A 17,520-nucleotide genomic window follows, 5' to 3' on the forward strand; every position below is an offset into this window, starting at 1 on the left:
TGAAAGCTAAACAGGCATTTTAGGCTGAAACAGTATATGTAGTGATGTAGAGAGATTTTTTATGAAGAGACCATATGTAATTACATTGTTAGCTTCTTAAAAAATCAATTTAAACACTTGTCTCATACAGAACTACAAATATTAAGTTTGAAAAATTACATTATTATTGTACTAAACAACATTAATACATTATTATTAAACACCATTAATACATTATTATTGTACCTAACGACAAACCAAATAAACCACAATTAACAAAAATACATTACTATAGTAAAGTTCATTTTAATCTGATTCAAGAAAGTTATGACAAGTTTTTAAATTTTAAATTATAGTTTTAAAATTTCACTTTGTGTTTTATTAATTTATTTGAAGTAAAATGCTAGAAAAAGGGAGGGGGGAAGGAGTTTTAAATAGTGGAATCCCTTTAATCTGCAACTTTGGTATGTGGGATTGTGCAGATTGGTGAATTTTGTGGATTAAAGGTCATGTTTTTCTGTTCACGTTATTCTCTGTATACATATATTAACGTTAGAAATGATTACTCTTGTATTTTCAGGACATTATTTTTATTGTTGCTTTTAACACTTTAGGTTTCGCTTTCATTATTTTTTCATAAAGCCTATAGATTGACTTATTTGCTGATGTATTGCAAAATTTTTGTTTTTCTGAGAAGTTTAGGTACCGCTAGCCTAATGTTAAATACTATTAGCTGTCATCAAAAGTAGTTTTTGCTTTTTTGTTAGGCTCAGGAATTGAGATTTCATTTTTTGTTAATCTGGGCTTAATTTACTGAAATTATTTCATCATCAGTCAATATATAACATTATATCACCTCATTTTCAAAAGTCATCCACTATAAAAGATTTTCTTCATTTAAAAATTCGAGAAAATTTTCAATTTTAGTAAAGAATGTCAGTGGACACAGGGTTAGTGACCATTTACAAACAATTTCTTCAAGAAATTCTTCTATAAAAAAGTTTAATTTTAACAGAATGAAACATAAAGTGAAAGAATAAGAGACATGGTATTCATGTTCATTTCACTAATGTATGGAGCTGCGATACCTTTCAAACTGAAAATGAATGTAATGTAAGTAGAAGGGGAAATTAGTAAAGGGAAATATTTTGAAGAATGAAAGAAATTTTTTATGAAAATGCATTAAAACATTTCATATGAACAAAATTGTGTACAATGAAATTATTTTCAAAATAATTTTTATACTCTTAAATTAATGCAGAAATAAATAAAATATGATATTTTAAATACCCGCATTGGTAAGGTTTTACCTGAAAGAATACCTATGCTATTTCTGTCATTATGTTTGGCTTTATTTGCTGTTAGCAGATTAAAGTGTTTATTTGTAAAGATTTAAGTGTTTTAATTGAAACTTCATTAAAAAAAGTTCTGTGTCCTTCAACCTCCTTTTCTGTGTTGCCAATTCCATTTCGTGTGCCAAAGAAATCTCAGCAGATGTTGTTTTTAAGTATTTATTCCTATTCACTCTGGATTGTAAACAAATTAGTGCTGATATATTGTATTTTAAACTTTGAATTGAGGCATTGAAAAAGAGGGAATAAATAAATTTTTCATATATAATTTGTAAATTAATTCAAAATCAAATTAAAGAGATACCTTCATATATACCCAAAAGTAGAGTTAAAACGAAGTAGTTACCAAGATTCACAGTCCATAAAGATATAAGAAATAAAGTCAAAAGTCTTAATCTGGGTTCGTCGGGACTTAGATGATTCCGGATTATTGGTTTTTCTGGATTATAGATAATCAGTTTAAATCTTGTAAGATGGCATGCAGAAGTTATAAAATTAAAAATATGAAACTGTAATTTATGAAATAAAGAGCAATTATGATCTAAAGGGCATCAGAATTTACAAAAAAAAAAAAAAAAAAAAAAAAAAAAATGCTTAATATTTATTTGTTTACTTTATTAAACATTTCTTTCAATGCACGCATGCGTAAAGCATACATTACACATAGTTGAAATTAGAAAATTGCAGCCAGAAAACTGTGTGATGTGTATTCGTGATATTTATAATGACGAGGAATTTTGATTTAAATCATATCAAAGATGGAGTACATCGAGATGAAATACTACATTTAGTAAGGAATTATAAGCCTAATAAAATAAAAACATCTGCCCTGAAGATAACGATAGTGCTGACAGATCAACTTCCAGTTCATTGCTCGCCGCGATTTCGGATTCCGGTGTTAGAATCACTGTTGCTGTAAAATTTCAACAGCTTTTCTTTATTTTTCCGTATATCATACATAATTGTGGCACAATTCCATACGATTCTGCTATAAACCGAGGAGTGGTACCTGCCTCCACCTTTTGCACAATTTGCACTTTTTGCACTACCATCAATGCAACATATTTACGTTTTTCATCGTTGTAAGCAGTAAAATCATGAGTGCGATTCTTATCTGTCATTATATTAAAAAGGCCTGAAATTAAAAATATTCTCAATTTATCCACAAAATATCCAGATAAAAAAATGTGAATCGTGAACTTCATGAGTTGAGTGAATCATCTGCTTTTTCACCTCGATGCAGATTAGAGGGAAAAAAAAAACTTTTATCATAATGTCAATAATTTGTATTCGTTAATTATGATGTCATTATTTGGCAAATATTTTTTCTTCGATATTTCGTACTCAATGTTGCGGTTTCCGGAACCTATAAACTGAATGTTTATATGTTGAGAGGCAATGCGGATTTCAGGTCAGTATTTGACTGTATTTACATCTTAAAGAAAGTAAGAAAGCAAAATATTTAAAATTATAAGCTAATGTATACCAAGTGAAAAAAAAATCTCATGACCAGATAAGCCATTAATGCCACTCAGAGGTTTAAATCCAAAGTAAAATTAAAAAAGAAAAAGGCTGAAATTCATGAATAAAAATGCATGGAATTATTATCTTTCAATGCAGTATCGTTTCGATGTTTTTGACAGTTATAATGAAATACAATTTTATATTGTGTCTTTTCAAATAATATCTTTCACTATGGATAATTGGTGTCTTAAAAGGAACTTAATCATCCTCTTTGTTGTTTAGCAACTGCCAAATTCCAAATTGTGTAATCATATGAATCATTTCCTTTTCGTAAGTTCAACAACAACAACAACAACAACAACCAAAAAAAAAAAAAAAAAAAAAAAAAAAAAAGGCTGAAAATCTTGAAATTACTGGAAAATTAGTGGATTATTCTTCTTGATGATTCAAAATGACCACATTAAGTGCTTTGGTGAACAATTGCAAGTAGCACTTTTTTAACCAATGTACTGTGATTACTTATTTGAGAGACTGATCTGATTTCTCCCTAGTTGAGAATTCTGGGTCAAGAAGGATAGAAATGTTAACCAGTATTTCGAATTATTGAAAGGTCTAGTGAAAAAAAGGCTAATACCCCTTGAAAAAGTCAGCCTTATTTAATTGAATCATCAATAATTAAAATTCAATAATTTTTTGGCCATTAACTAAATGTACAATTTTTCCACATACCATTATTTCCATAAATAATTTAGATTTAATAAATCTGCAATTTTATAAAATATAGATACAGATAATATTATATACTTAAATGGAGCAATGCAGGAATTTTGATTTCATAGATATTGAGAAGTTGATTCATACTGAAGAGCAAATTTAGCAGCTGAAGCAGATTAAATATTCCTTTTTATTTCAAATGTTTGCAGCCGCAAATACTTGAAATGCTAATTGTGTCTTTTCTATAGCAGTTACATTTATAATGTTGTTTTACAGAATAAAGTAAGTTAGCAAGCAACAATCTTTGCATCAACAGCATTAGAAACGAAAAGTGTAGTTATTCCAGTAGAACAGCTTATTACGAGAAAGGTTTCAGTTTTTGAAATTTTAATCTCTGAATTAGCTCTGTCATCATCTTTATGCAAAAGTCATATGATAGGATTAATCTAGAAATGAAGCAGTCCAGAAAAAAAAAAAATATTATTTTTAGAATAAAGGGTTGAAGTACTGAAATTATAAAGAAGAATTAAGGGTCTGCTGCTAATTAAAATTATAATTTATAGTTACATATTTTTTTTATCTTAGCACACGCACACACAAGTACATGATTTTAAATTTGCCATTTTAATAGATGGGATCTTTCATCAATTCCTGTGTGATATCATAAAAGTAATCAAAACTCTTAAATCCACTGTAAAGCTAGAAAATTCAGAAATTTGTAGTATTTTTTATATTTTATCAGATTCCACCTTGGTGTATGATGAGTATTTCATTTCCTTCTATCTTAAAATAATATGAAGACTTCTGTTTTGTCAATATCTAAAACTGTGGTAGAACAGATACAAACTTAAAAATAGAATATGATGAAATATTACCAAAGTCTGCCACTGTTGACCGCTAATAGCCACTGTTTCTGAAGATCGCTGCTTAAAACTATTTGTTTTAAAAAAATACCTGGAATATATGACTACAGGAAACAAGAGATTAAGCTATATAATTCAGTATAGACTAGGAGTGTTAAACTACACTTAAGTGCATGGAAACAGAGCAGCAGCAAGGCATTTCGGTCCACCACCTTCCGAAAAAATGATACGTATTTGGCGACTGCAGGAAGATCAGCTGAAAACTGCTAAAAAAAAACAAAAACATAACCTTCGATGCCCAGCTCCATCTTGGCCTGAACTTGAAAATACCGTAAAAATGTGGGTGATAGATAAGAGGAAATCTGGGATAAGTGTTTCAACTAAAATGATAATCAATGAGGCCAAAGGATTTGCAGAAAAACATGAGAATCAGAACTGGGTCTGAGGGCTGGTGCTACAGGTTCATGAAAAGGCAAGGCTTATCAATGCGCACAAAAACAACTATTGCACAGAAAAGCCAGCAGATTATGAAGAAAAAATACTAGCATTTCACAGGTTTGTTATAAATGCACGCAAGAAAACTTCTTTTGAGCTCGGTCAAATAGGAAATATGGATGAAATTCCACTCACATTTGATGTACCTTCCAACAAGACTGTGGTTATTAAAGGGTCTAAATCAATAACCATAAAAACCACGTCATGAAAAAACTCGATATACGGTATTTCTAACATGTTGTGCTGATGGCACAAAACTACCGCCGCTTTTCATATTCAAAAGAAAAACTCATCCGAAAGAAAACTTTCCAACGAGTGTAAATGTTCATGTTCATCCGAAAGGCTGGATAGACGAAGCTGGAATGAAACTATGGTTACAGAATGTATGGGCGATGCGACCTGGTGGACTCTTAAGAAAAACTCTCTCTTTTGGTTTTGAATCAGTTTAGTGCCCATAGAACTGAAACCATAAAGAATAAAGTGAGAGGATTAAAAACCCAGATAGCTGTCATTCCTGGTGGACTGACTAGCCAGTTGCAGCCTTTAGATGTATAGGTGAATAAGCCATTTAAGGAAAAAGTGCGAGAACGATTAAACAAGTGGATAGGAGAGCCACATCAGGCCCTCACACCCTCAGGTAGAATGAAGCGGCCCTCTATTTTACAAGTGTGCGAGTGGGTAAAAAGATCTTGGGAGGATGTAAAGGCTGAAGTAATTGTTAAGTCTTTTAAGAAGTGCGGAATCAGTAATGCGGAACAGAAGACGACACATTATTCGAAAAATGTGATACTAGCGATGACAGAAACAGTAGTGATAACGATATTCACGTTTTCGATGATGATAATAGTGAAAAGAATTTTTATGGTTTTGAAAGTGATTAAAGTCTAATTTCATGATAGGCAACATTTTCCTTGAATCTGTGTTTTTTGTTATTTCTGCTTTATACAGTCAAAAGTCGTTAATCCGGACTCGTCGGGACTTCGGCGATTCCGGATTATCGATTTTTCCGGATTATAGATCATCAGTTTAAATCTCGTAAGATGGCATGCAGATATTCTAAAATTAAAAATATGAAACCGTAATTTATGAAATAAAGAACAATTATGATCTAAAGGGTATCAAAATTTGCAAAAAGAAAAAGCTTAATATTTATTTGTTTACTTTATTAAACATTTCTTTCAATGTAAGTTGTTTAAGTTTTGCTTCGTTTCATGTGATAATACTTTCTCTTTAATTCTATTAAACAGACATAATTTCTTGTTCAGTTACAAAGTTCCGCCATTCAAGTCCTATAATTGCTGTGTCAAGAACACCGACTAATTTGTCAATCGAAATTTTTTTGTTTTCAATAACCTCTGTCACTTTTCTTCGCTATCGGAAGCGAATTATAATGACGAGGAACTTGTTTTAAATCATATCAAAGACGGAGCATATCGAGATGAAATACTACATTTGATAAGGAATTATAAGCCAAATAAAATAAAAACATCTGCGCTGAAGATAAGGATAGTGCTGACAAATCAACTTCCAATTCATTACGCGCCCGCCGCCGAGCAGCGTGAAATTGATAAACAGATTTCGGATTTCAAAACATACTTTCGCTTTAGATTCTTTACATATTAACAAATATATATCGGAAATTCTATTTGATATAATCGAAAGTTTAAGCTTACTTTTATAAAATTGCTCTTACAGTCTGCAAAAAATAATAAGCCGGATGCAATTCGAAAATTAAGGAACAACGCAATCATCAACATTAACTGAAATAGATAATTATTTAGCTTATACGTCCATTATACATAAAATGCGCACGCGAAAACGTATTCTGCACTTGCGCACACTCATATGCGCAGTCGTAAAAGGTCTTACGCGCACGCGTGAACGCCTCTGCGCATGTGTCAACACGGCGCATGCGCAGAAAGTTTTTAGTTTTGATGTCCGGATTATAGATCATTCCGAATTATGGGTGTCCGAATTAACGACTTTTGACTGTATTGTATTATGTTTGATTGCTTGCCATTCGTTCATTTATTCATTATTGAAATTTACATATCATGTTCAAACAGGGTTCGTAGCGGTCCTTATAAGTGCTTATAAGTCCTTACATTTGAAAATAAAATATAAAGGCCCTTATAGGTGCTTACTTTTTCTTTAAAGCCCTTATTTTTTTGCTTTTAGTGCTTTTTTTTAATAAACGCGCTATTTTCCCCCCGAAAAGCCGAAACTAAATAAACAACTTTTCTTCCTAATACGGAATGTCAAATGGTGAGTCATACTCCCGGAAATAGCTTTTCCCGCTTTCTCTGTATTAACATAACCTTTGGTGTGCACGAAGAGTACAGGCAGGTGCCCGTCGTTCTATTGGTCAAAGAATTGCGAGAGCAGTAGAAAATTCCGCTACATTCGGCATTCTTTTCCTCCCACCCAAATACTACACACGTTTGAATTTCTATCAAGATCTTAAAAATTTGCATTCTCGTTTCGCTTGGTCAGTTCATATTCGTGTTTATTATGATCGTTATGCTTATATTATGAGCATATGTATGAATGTTTATAATAACATAGTTGCAGTAACTGCTGAAGTATAGTAAACTTCCAAAAATAGTTGTGTTTTAACACAGATTAGCTTTCTAAGGAATAATATTCGGAATGGCTTAAATAAAGGGAAAGTAATCGAATAGTCAAAATAATTTCATTTTTTTTGGCCAATACATTATACAGTACGAAGGTTGGGAGGTCTTCACTTTCTCCGCAAAATCTTGAATATTTAAACTGTTATAGTTCGCTGCAAAACAAGCAACGAACCTTTTTTTGGGGGGGGGGGTCACTTTCCAATCTGGATTGAATAGGACTAAAAGTTCTGCGGTCTACCAAACCAAGCGAAGAATGATTCTATTCCGGAAATTTAACGCCGTCTGTTTAAAATTAGAATGGAAAACACCCCAGTTATTTAGTTCTTTATTTTCCCAATACCGGCAGTTGTTGATTCCGATTGCGTAATATCACGTAGGGTAGAATTACGGCGCACGTATTGCGCAATAACGTTTGCGATATTTTGCAGAGATAATTAATTTTGATGTTCAGTCCGAGATTTGTTTATGAACACTTGAGTTTTACTGTGCTTGCTAAGCAGAATATTTTTTAGTTCCGTTGGTTTATTTTTATATGATGCACATATTGAAATGTCAAAAGCATTTATTTAGCGGAAAAATCTAAAGAGCGGCTACAGTCTACCTCCCCTTCGCTCCATCAAGTTACGCTCGACTGTCCGAATATTCGCCAATTTCCAAGTATGCGGGTTAGTTAAGCTTTTACTGTTAAAGATGACTGCATGAAGCAAATTTCTGTCTTCTGATTTCAGAAATGTTTCTCTTTTTTACTTAAATTGCTTTGCTTGCAATATCTGTTAAGAGAAAACTGATATACAATGAAAATTTAGAAAATGTTCAGAATTTAGATTTAAATTATTTAAATATCAATATGAGTGGAAAAATAAATTGTATTTATTATTAGGTTCCAAGCGAATACAATAAATATGCCTTATTATTATTTATTTTCTCTATTTTTAACTGAAATTTCATCATTAAATCTTGTAATATAGTTTAGTTCTTCATAGTTTTTTTTATTTCATTGTAAACTAGTTCAGTAAATTGAACTATTATTTAAAATTAAAAAAAAAAAAAAAAAGTAATTATTTTCCATGGTTGAGGTAATGCTTGTTCTCTCTTAATAAGTACTTCATTTCTCATATTTTAAATTACAAGTCTAATTTTTAAGGTTATGCAGTTGTGTATGATGTAATTAGACAGGTGCTTATTTTTTTTTCTTAAAATGTGCTTGAAAAGTGCTTACAGGTGCTTATTTTTTTTAACTAAAATGTGGCTATGAACTCTGTCAAAATAGCTTGCCATTTGTTAATTTTCCTTAATAAAAATATGTTTGGTAATTGCATTCAATGATTGGTTATTTGGCTTTTACGAAACGTGAGAACTAAAAGAAACCACATTTTAAGTTATTGTGGACTATTGAAACTTTTTCCCCTTGTGTGTGGCCTTCTAAATAAGGGTGCATCTTATATGCCGTCAAATACGGTCTCTCTGAGGTTAGTTATTTCAATAAACAAAAATGAAATAGAATGACATACTTTAAAAACTTTGAAAGTTACAGAATATAGATATTATGGAAATTATTGTTAGTACTTACTTTGAAATACTGTTAAAAGCGATAAGAATAACACATTTAACAGTGGTGGGGAAAAAAATGCTGCAAATGTCTGTTTTTTGGCATATGTCTTATAGTAGAAACGATTCTAATCTTGCATAAATTTTCAAAAAATTAGGAATATTTTTTATGGCTGATAAATTCTGGGAGAGAACTAATAATAATGAGAAAGTTTGTATTTTGGTAATTATTTAAGATTTTGTCAAATGTGTGGATATTAAAATTACTCAGTTATAATATAGTTATTATTTTAATTTTAGGATCCAACATGTTGGGATGATGTTTTAATACCAGGTCAAATATCAGGTGTATGTCAGTCTGAGAACTGCAATGGAACTGTAGCTGAATTTTATTTTAAATGTGCCAAACATATTGCATTACCAGATGAATGGGCAATTCCATTATATCTTATAAAAAATAATTTTAAGCACATACCATGTATTGCTTGTACTGGTATAAGGCATGTATATTAAATATTTTGAACTTATTTTAAATGCATAATATGACTGCAAAGAGAAAATGCTACACTATGGAGATTTTATTGCATCACTTTTCATGTTTCAGAATTCATTTAGGTTAATGGTACGATCTCGTTATGGAAATTATTGATGTTTCAGTCACTTTTATAATTTGTCTGTTAAGCTAATTTTTAAATTTTTACCAATTTTTCTGTCAATATAAAGGGGGAGGTTTGTTAAGACATAATGAAGGATGTTTTTATGAAACACATGTGTTTACTAGATCATCAGAGCCTGTAACTCATATCAGCATTTCTCAATTTATGGTCATGCTAGATTTCCAAACAAGACAATAAATAAATTAAAAAAACAGAAAAGAAATAAAATTCAAATTAACTGCTTATACCAGACCATGGGTAAATGGAAGACAGGTGTATGATTGGATGAATCATGTTTTCTCATTCATCATTAAGTGGTCATGTCAGGGTACACCATCTTCCAGCCAAATGGTTGCTCCCCCCTGTACAGCAGGTCATACAGCAGGCTGCTGGTGGTGGTATTAAGTTTTGGTGAACATTTTCATGGGTGGCTTTGGGACCATTAGTTGTGGTAGAACAGACCATATTGCGCAACTGAACATAATTTCGTATTGTTTGCATCTGTAACATGGCGTCTGTTATTCCAACTGGAAATGGAATTTTCCAGCAAGACAACATCCGATGTCACAAGGCTCGAATTTTATTGGAGCAGTTCAAGGAGCATAAGGATGTATTCCAATAAATGTCCTGGGCACCTAAATCGCTGGAGCTTAACCTGATAGAGCACATTTGGATCATGGACTGGCAGCAAACACCACAATGTATCAGAACATTATGTGACTGCTGCTTAGACATTTGGTACAACCTGTCTTCAGTCATCTACCAAGAACTTGTGGCATCCATGCCAAGGCGAGTTGCAGCTGTTTTGTAGGCTAAAGTAATTTAACATGTTATTGAGCCGGTGGTCAAAATGTTTTGGCTCTCATTGTAGGCAGACATCCTTTGCTGATCCTCAGATTTCTCACAAATGAAAAAAATTTGTGTGTCACATGAATTTATAGTTGTGTGATCACTCACCTTTGCCATGAGTATGTATGCATTGAGAATTTGCATTAATACTGCATACTAAAGTAACCTAAGACAAAATGCACTTGTTGAATCAGTAAGTACCAGACTTAATTATGATTGTCCCACCCAAAATGGTGGTCTTAGTTCTACTTGATGATCTTGTGTAATGAGGCACTGGGTTTGTGTAATAGTCTGACAGGAAGATCATTTTTCCTGAACATTCTTCACTATCTATGAACCAAACTTTGTTTCAAGTTTTTTTTTTTTCTCTCTATAGTGTTGCATTTTCTGTGTAAAACAGTTACTTGCAATGAATAATAATAGTACAAAGTCTGAAATCCGGGATTTTGCCGATTCCGGATTTGGGATTTTTCTGGATATTAGATCATCAGTTTAAATCTAGTAAGATGGCATGTAGAAATTATAAAATGAAAAATATAAAATCGTGATTTATGAAATAATGAAGTATTTATGATCTAAAGGGTATCAAAATTTACCAAAAAAAAGCTTGATATTTATTTGTTTACATTATTAACCATTTCTTTCAATGTAAGTTGTTTAGGTTGCTTCATTTTTTGTACTAATACTTTCTCTTTAATTCTGTACACAGACATAATCTCTTGTTTAGTTACATTGTTGAAGTCTTGTAACTGCTGTTTTGAGAATTTCGACTTGCTTGTCAATCTAAATTTTCTTGTTTTCAGTAACTTCTCTGTCACTTTCTTCACTATTGGTAGTGGTATTTTCTGGATTTAGAATCATACTACGGATTTTGCCATTCATTAATTGATTGATGATTGAGAAGCAGTGTCATCACAATGAAAAACTTCTTTTATATCATCTTCATTTATTACCGCTTCTCCACATTTCTTTGCAAAATCTGTTAATTGGAAAATTACACCTTTGTTTTGCGATACCCAAAAACCTTTAATATTAGCGGCTATCATTATCAAATTTAGCTATCCTTCACTATACATATTTGGCTATTCATCATGAGCTTGGCAACTAACGACAAGTTGTTCCGTTAAATTTTGTCTTTCTTCTATAGTGCACTGAGGCAATTAAGCCTGAATTTTATTAATTTAGTTATTTATTATACTTATGTCTATTTCTTACACAGGCTTAAGGCTTATCAGAGCTCTGAATAAATAAATTCACACATATACTTAAGCCTTATTGAGGGCCGGTGCAAGATATCTTAACAGCCTAGTGCAGTCTCTGTGGGTCCTAAATTCTCCAACTCGGTGCGCCATCGGTGCGCCATACGAGCCCTGGCACTGGTTTTGGGTTTATGCGAATAACAAATCAGTTATTCTTAACTTAAATAGCCCTAAATGTAATCTTTGGGTGTATGAGTATCATTAACAAAATCTATTTTTAGCATATGGAAAGAAATTTTTGTTTAATTTTTCCTCTTCAACATTTTTAGCACATTTAAGTTAAATCTGTAATGTCAACATACAAGGTTACCATACACCTTTATTATTAAATTACTAACATAAAAAAATTGTTTAGGCTTCACTACATGAATCATTACTCAAGTTGTCATGTTTTGATAAACATGCGGTGATGAAAGGATTATCAACCATGTGTCTGTGTTGAATGTTTGAATTTGAGATGTGTACCAAGCAGATATGCAGCAATGGAGCCAAATTACTGATTGTACAAATTTATGCTGAAATGATTGTTTCTTCAATAACAAGGCATTTTATTTAGTATTGAAGTGAAATTAAGAATCGGGACTCTCCAGATGTTTTATTATTGCAGAGGGGGAAATCAAATGCCTATGTGTAAAGTCTGTGAGAAAAATGTTGTTGGTGGTTTTGAGGTCTGGAGTTTAGATCATTCGGGATAATTGACATCTGGATTTCGGACTTTGTACTGTATAATTAAATGGTTTTATGTGTTATAGCTTCATGTTTTAATACTTTTTTCTCCCCTGTTTGTTTTTGGTAGCAAAGTTCATGCATTTTTATATTCCCTACCTTTTTTATCCGTTCCTATTTATTATGAAGAAAATTTGTAATTTAAATTGATTTGTTAGCAAAACAATTTATCCAGTGTGTATTTTTAGAAAGGGAGCCTAAAAGTAATATTTATTGCAAAAGAAATGTGGTTTTTTTAAAGTAATGAATATTTGTAGAAAATCAACTACTGAAAATTCTTTTTATATGATAAATATGACTTCAAAATCAGACAATTTTAATATTTTTTACACAAAGCATGCTATAAATTCAGCATGCACAGTTTTTTTTTTTCAGATGGTTTAGGGAATTATGATATTATGCCTTTTTTCAAAATTTAAAATGTATTTTCATATTATTCTCAAGTGTCAGACCTTTCATGTGGTTTTCAAATACAAGAAGTTTTTGAGATCTACTTAAATTAAAAGACCTACCAAATGCAAAATACTTTCATTATAAATAAATTTCAACTTTGTCACTTGATTCCATTAAGAAGGAGACAAACTCTTCTTTTGCATTCTCATAGGTGATGAAACGTAGATATCTGATGTGACTTAAAAAATTGAAATATCATTCCGTTCAAGGAATCTTCAGAGAAATGTAAAATTAATATTAAGTGATTTCAAATGAAGCTTATGTGCATGGTGTTTTGGGGTAGAATATAATTTTGCCTGCAGAGTTTTTGTTTTGAGGCAGAATTATAAATTCAGGTGTTTATTGTAACCCATTTAAAAGAACTGCATCAAAAAGCAATAAGTGCTGATTCAAGATGTGGTACTGTTTCATGAAAAGAAACATTATTGTTCATTCAAGGGGTTTTATCGCTGTTAATTACAATGCTTGACCACATATTGCTATCAGTAACTTTCATCTTTTCCTGTATTTGAAGATGTTTTATAACAGGCAATTATTTAATGAAGAAAAAATTAAAGTAAAGCATCAACTAAATTGATAGATTATAGTTTTCTATGAGAGAGAGTGCTATGGAATTTCATGCAGTATTATAACAAATGCCTCAAAGTTTAGTATTATGAATAAAAATACAGTGAATCCTCTCTAAGACAACCATCAATGATTCTAGACAATTCTGGTCTTCTGTGAAAGTTATAATTTTAAAGAAGGTGACTATAAACTATGATTTTTAGGAATACACATAAGGATCTACCCTTTTTGAAGCTCTTTAAATCTGTTAAGGTAAATTACTGAAGTAGAAGTTTGTCAGTTTTTTAATAAAATTATGTTTATGAAATTAAAAATTAAACACAAAGAATAATGTAAAATTATTTGAAAATGATTTAATTTGTATTTTATTCAAATAACCTTACTTAATCAAATTTTTCTAGGAATTTCAAAAATGCTTATAGTGCACATAATGAATTTGCTGATTTGATTACTTTTTTGCTACAATCGTTTCCTTTTTAAAACAATTTGAAGTTCATAAGCTAATCAACCATCTTATTATTTCCTAAATTATGGCCCAACTATTTTCTTAAGTTATTTAACAAAATTTAGAACTTATATATAAAAAGTTATGATCACATTACATAATGGATTTTATTTATTAATAATAAAATCAGCCATTGTTTATTAAAATGTTCATTCAATGATGGTTGCCTATAAATCTGTCTTGGGGAAAAATCCTTTAAAAACATTTTGAAATTCATAATATAAATCAACCATTTTATTATTTCTTAAATATGATCTATTTCTTACAAGTTAAAATAAGTAATTTCATAATTAAGGGAACTAGTGCCTCATTTTTTAAAGAAACGTGCAGACTCATGAGATACCAAGTAGATAGCTTGCCGAACATTGATAATTTTCAATACGAGTTCAAATCATGGCAAAAATACTGGCTATACAAGTCTTTTCGTGGTTTTTCTTTATGTGTAATTTAAATATGAACCATTATCCTTTTTAATGGAACTATTGCATTCCCTTTGCTTAATGCTGTTAGCATATTCATCTAGTAACTGAAAGATTCTTGAATCAAGTTACTTGGTTATTCAAGACTCAGTTAATTTTGCATCCTTCTCATTCCCCAAAATCTGATAATCTCTTTCACATTAGATAGTTCTCCATAAAAGCATTCTTACTAACATAGGTAGCCTTTGTGTGCTTTGTCATGTTCAAAGAAGTAAGCTAAGGAAACTGAGTTTGAACTGCATTGAATCTCAGGTAAATAGGCTGGCTGCATAGTTGATTTTGTGACTTTTTCAATGTGTAACATGACTATGAGCCAGTTTCCATTAGAACATTCTCCATGGAGACACCTCTTCCCCTCTTATCTTTCTTTGAAAGTAGAAGCATTGATATCCTAATATATAAATGATAACCTAGTTCTATGACTTCCTTTTCAGTCTGAAGCAAAATAGTATCTTCATTTGTACCTTCATCTTCAGGTAACTCATGGTTAATACCACTTTGCTTATAATACCTTTTTATCATGTTCTGATTTACCTACTAACTAGAGTCCACCACTTATTAAACTCAGCCACTTATTATGCTCAAATTTGTAGGAACGAAAACATACATATAAGTCAAGAAAAAATTGGCCATTTATTAAACTCATTTCTACCACTTATTAAATTCAGATTAACAAAGGATTTCTTAAGTGTCCAAATATCTTATTTATAATCTATCAAAAATTTTCAGAAGTTCATCCATTTAATATACTGTAGACATGACTTTATTGTTCAGGGATGTAGTGCTTCAGTAAAATGGGTTTGACGAAAATTTTCCTATCTTTTGTTCACTATACCTATCAAACAGTGTTTTCTGAGTTTTTTTTCTGCTATGAACTTCAGAGGGGCAGAATTTATCTTATGGTAATCTTCTACAGGCATTGTAAAGAAATGAGGGTTCCTTCCCAAATACAAGCTGATAGCAGGTTGAGGTGCAACTATTGTATCTCATCTTTTAAGGTTTCCACATTCAAAATCTTCCTTTTGGGATAAATACATTATGTTCATGGAGAGTTATAAAAAAGTTCACAAGATGCTTCTTAGCATTACTGTTCATTAACAGTCTTTGAATGGAAAGGAAATGATAACTGCAGGCTGAAGGAAAAGCAAAGAAAGCACTGGTCATGCCTGTAATCATGAAATGGCAGATTGATTAAATAGACAAAGGACAGTCTGTCTGCTGGTAGAAATATAAGTCTTGAAGTTTGAGTTAATCTCTGGAAGAAGCATTTTTAAAATTGTGTGCTTAACTTGAAAATGGCAAGTGAAAATACTTAAACCTGAAACAGAGGAATAATGTTCTTGATAATTACAGTCGGGAAAAACTATATTTTAACTGGGAATTTCCCAAAACAGTACTGTGGAATTTACTTAAACTAGGAATCATAATTATTGAATAGCTAATGAAAAAAGCAAATGCCTTGAGGAAGTGCAAAAAAGATATAAAATTGAGAGACACTGGAACTGCATTTCTAGAATGGTTTCAAGCTACAAAATTAAAAAGTATTTCTATTTTTGGAGCTTTTTTTTTCACTAATTCGCTAAATGTGGGAAGAGAGTTTTGTATCAGCTGACAGATGGCTCACAAGTTGTAGAAAGGAAAATCCTGTATCGATAATTAGAAACTTCATAGTGAGAAGGAAGAAGCATCATGCATCTGAAAACTGGATAAAAGGTGTTTTACTTGGGCTGTTAGGTGAATATGAGACATAAGAAGTTTATTAATGCAGAAGAAACTGAAATGCATTAAAGAACATAATTAGCACACACATTAATATTTAAGAGTGAAATAATAGCTTAAGAAACTTCAGAAACTACAGGAACAAGTTACTGTGTTATTAACATGCGGTAAGGATCCAACAGTTAAAAATATAGCTCTGATTACTGACAAAAGCAAAAAACCTCAGTGTTTGAAAAGAGTCAAGAATTTAAGTCTTACTTACCATAGCAACAAGAACTCCTGGATGGGAAGTAGTATTTTTACTGGTTTCCTTTTGAAATTGAAAATTAGATAATTATGCAGCACACACACCTCTGATCTCTTTCTGAAAGACATTAATGTTTTTTCCTGCGAATACAACTTCTAACATTTTGCCTTTAGGCCAGGGTTATATAAAAGTTTTCAAATATTGTTACAGAAAAGATATTCAGAAAATGATGCACAGAATTGAATTTTGTGAAAATGCAAACACTTCGAAGGAGATAGTCAAAAGCTCTGCTAGAGGACATTCATATTATAGTCAATGTGTAGGCAATGCATGGGCTCTTAAAATCAGTTAAAAACTTTTTTCGAAAATGTGAGTTTTATACAGAAGAAGCCTCAAAGGAATTGCAAGTTTCAGATATCTAATATTTCACTAATGTTTTAGATATCAGTGAGAGAAGTTATGAAGATTCATTTTTATAATATTTCTGAATCCTCAAAAATATTGAGAGACATACACTCCAGGTATTACAGATTGTCCGTAGTTTTTACAGAAATTCTTGAAAAATTATAAGCTATGAAAAATAGGGGAAAAACTACAGATTTTGCAGAACGAGGGCAGGAGAAATAATATGTCAAACAGAACGAACAAACTGAGCTGATGATTGGCTAAATGCATGTGATATCATGTATTGAGTACATTGCTGGTTTCGAAGAGTAGCCAATCATATATCAGTAATCTGAGACATTTAATCTCTGTAATCTAATTCCATGCATTAAAGGATTGTAATCTAATTCCATGCATTAAAGGACATGTTTACCTTGCTTCCATTCATTTGGATTAAGTCAAGAGTGTAGCCCATGTATCTTGTGAATTGTGATTCATCTGGAAGTTTTTTGTGAGTTATGTCACCACAAACTAAGAAGCGAAAATTATCAAGCTAGAAATTTAAAGATTTACATTCAACAGGATTTCCGTGCATTTTTTTGTAAATCATGCACATTGCAGTGGACAA

General features: G+C 31.4%; 1 protein-coding gene across 1 annotated transcript in view; it reads left to right on the forward strand.

Annotated features, from left to right (window-relative positions):
- Positions 1 to 17,520, forward strand: part of park (E3 ubiquitin-protein ligase parkin) — a 71,150-nt gene that overhangs the window by 13,710 nt on the left and 39,920 nt on the right. The window contains exon 4 of the mRNA XM_085823546.1: positions 9,349 to 9,548. Within this exon, the coding sequence (XP_085679672.1) occupies positions 9,349 to 9,548 (200 nt within the window). The remainder of the gene's footprint in view (positions 1 to 9,348; positions 9,549 to 17,520) is intronic.

Source organism: Stegodyphus dumicola, chromosome 9 (assembly GCF_044657685.1).
Source record: "Stegodyphus dumicola isolate Sdum_Otavi_A_Nest chromosome 9, ASM4465768v1".
Taxonomy (NCBI): domain Eukaryota; kingdom Metazoa; phylum Arthropoda; class Arachnida; order Araneae; family Eresidae; genus Stegodyphus; species Stegodyphus dumicola.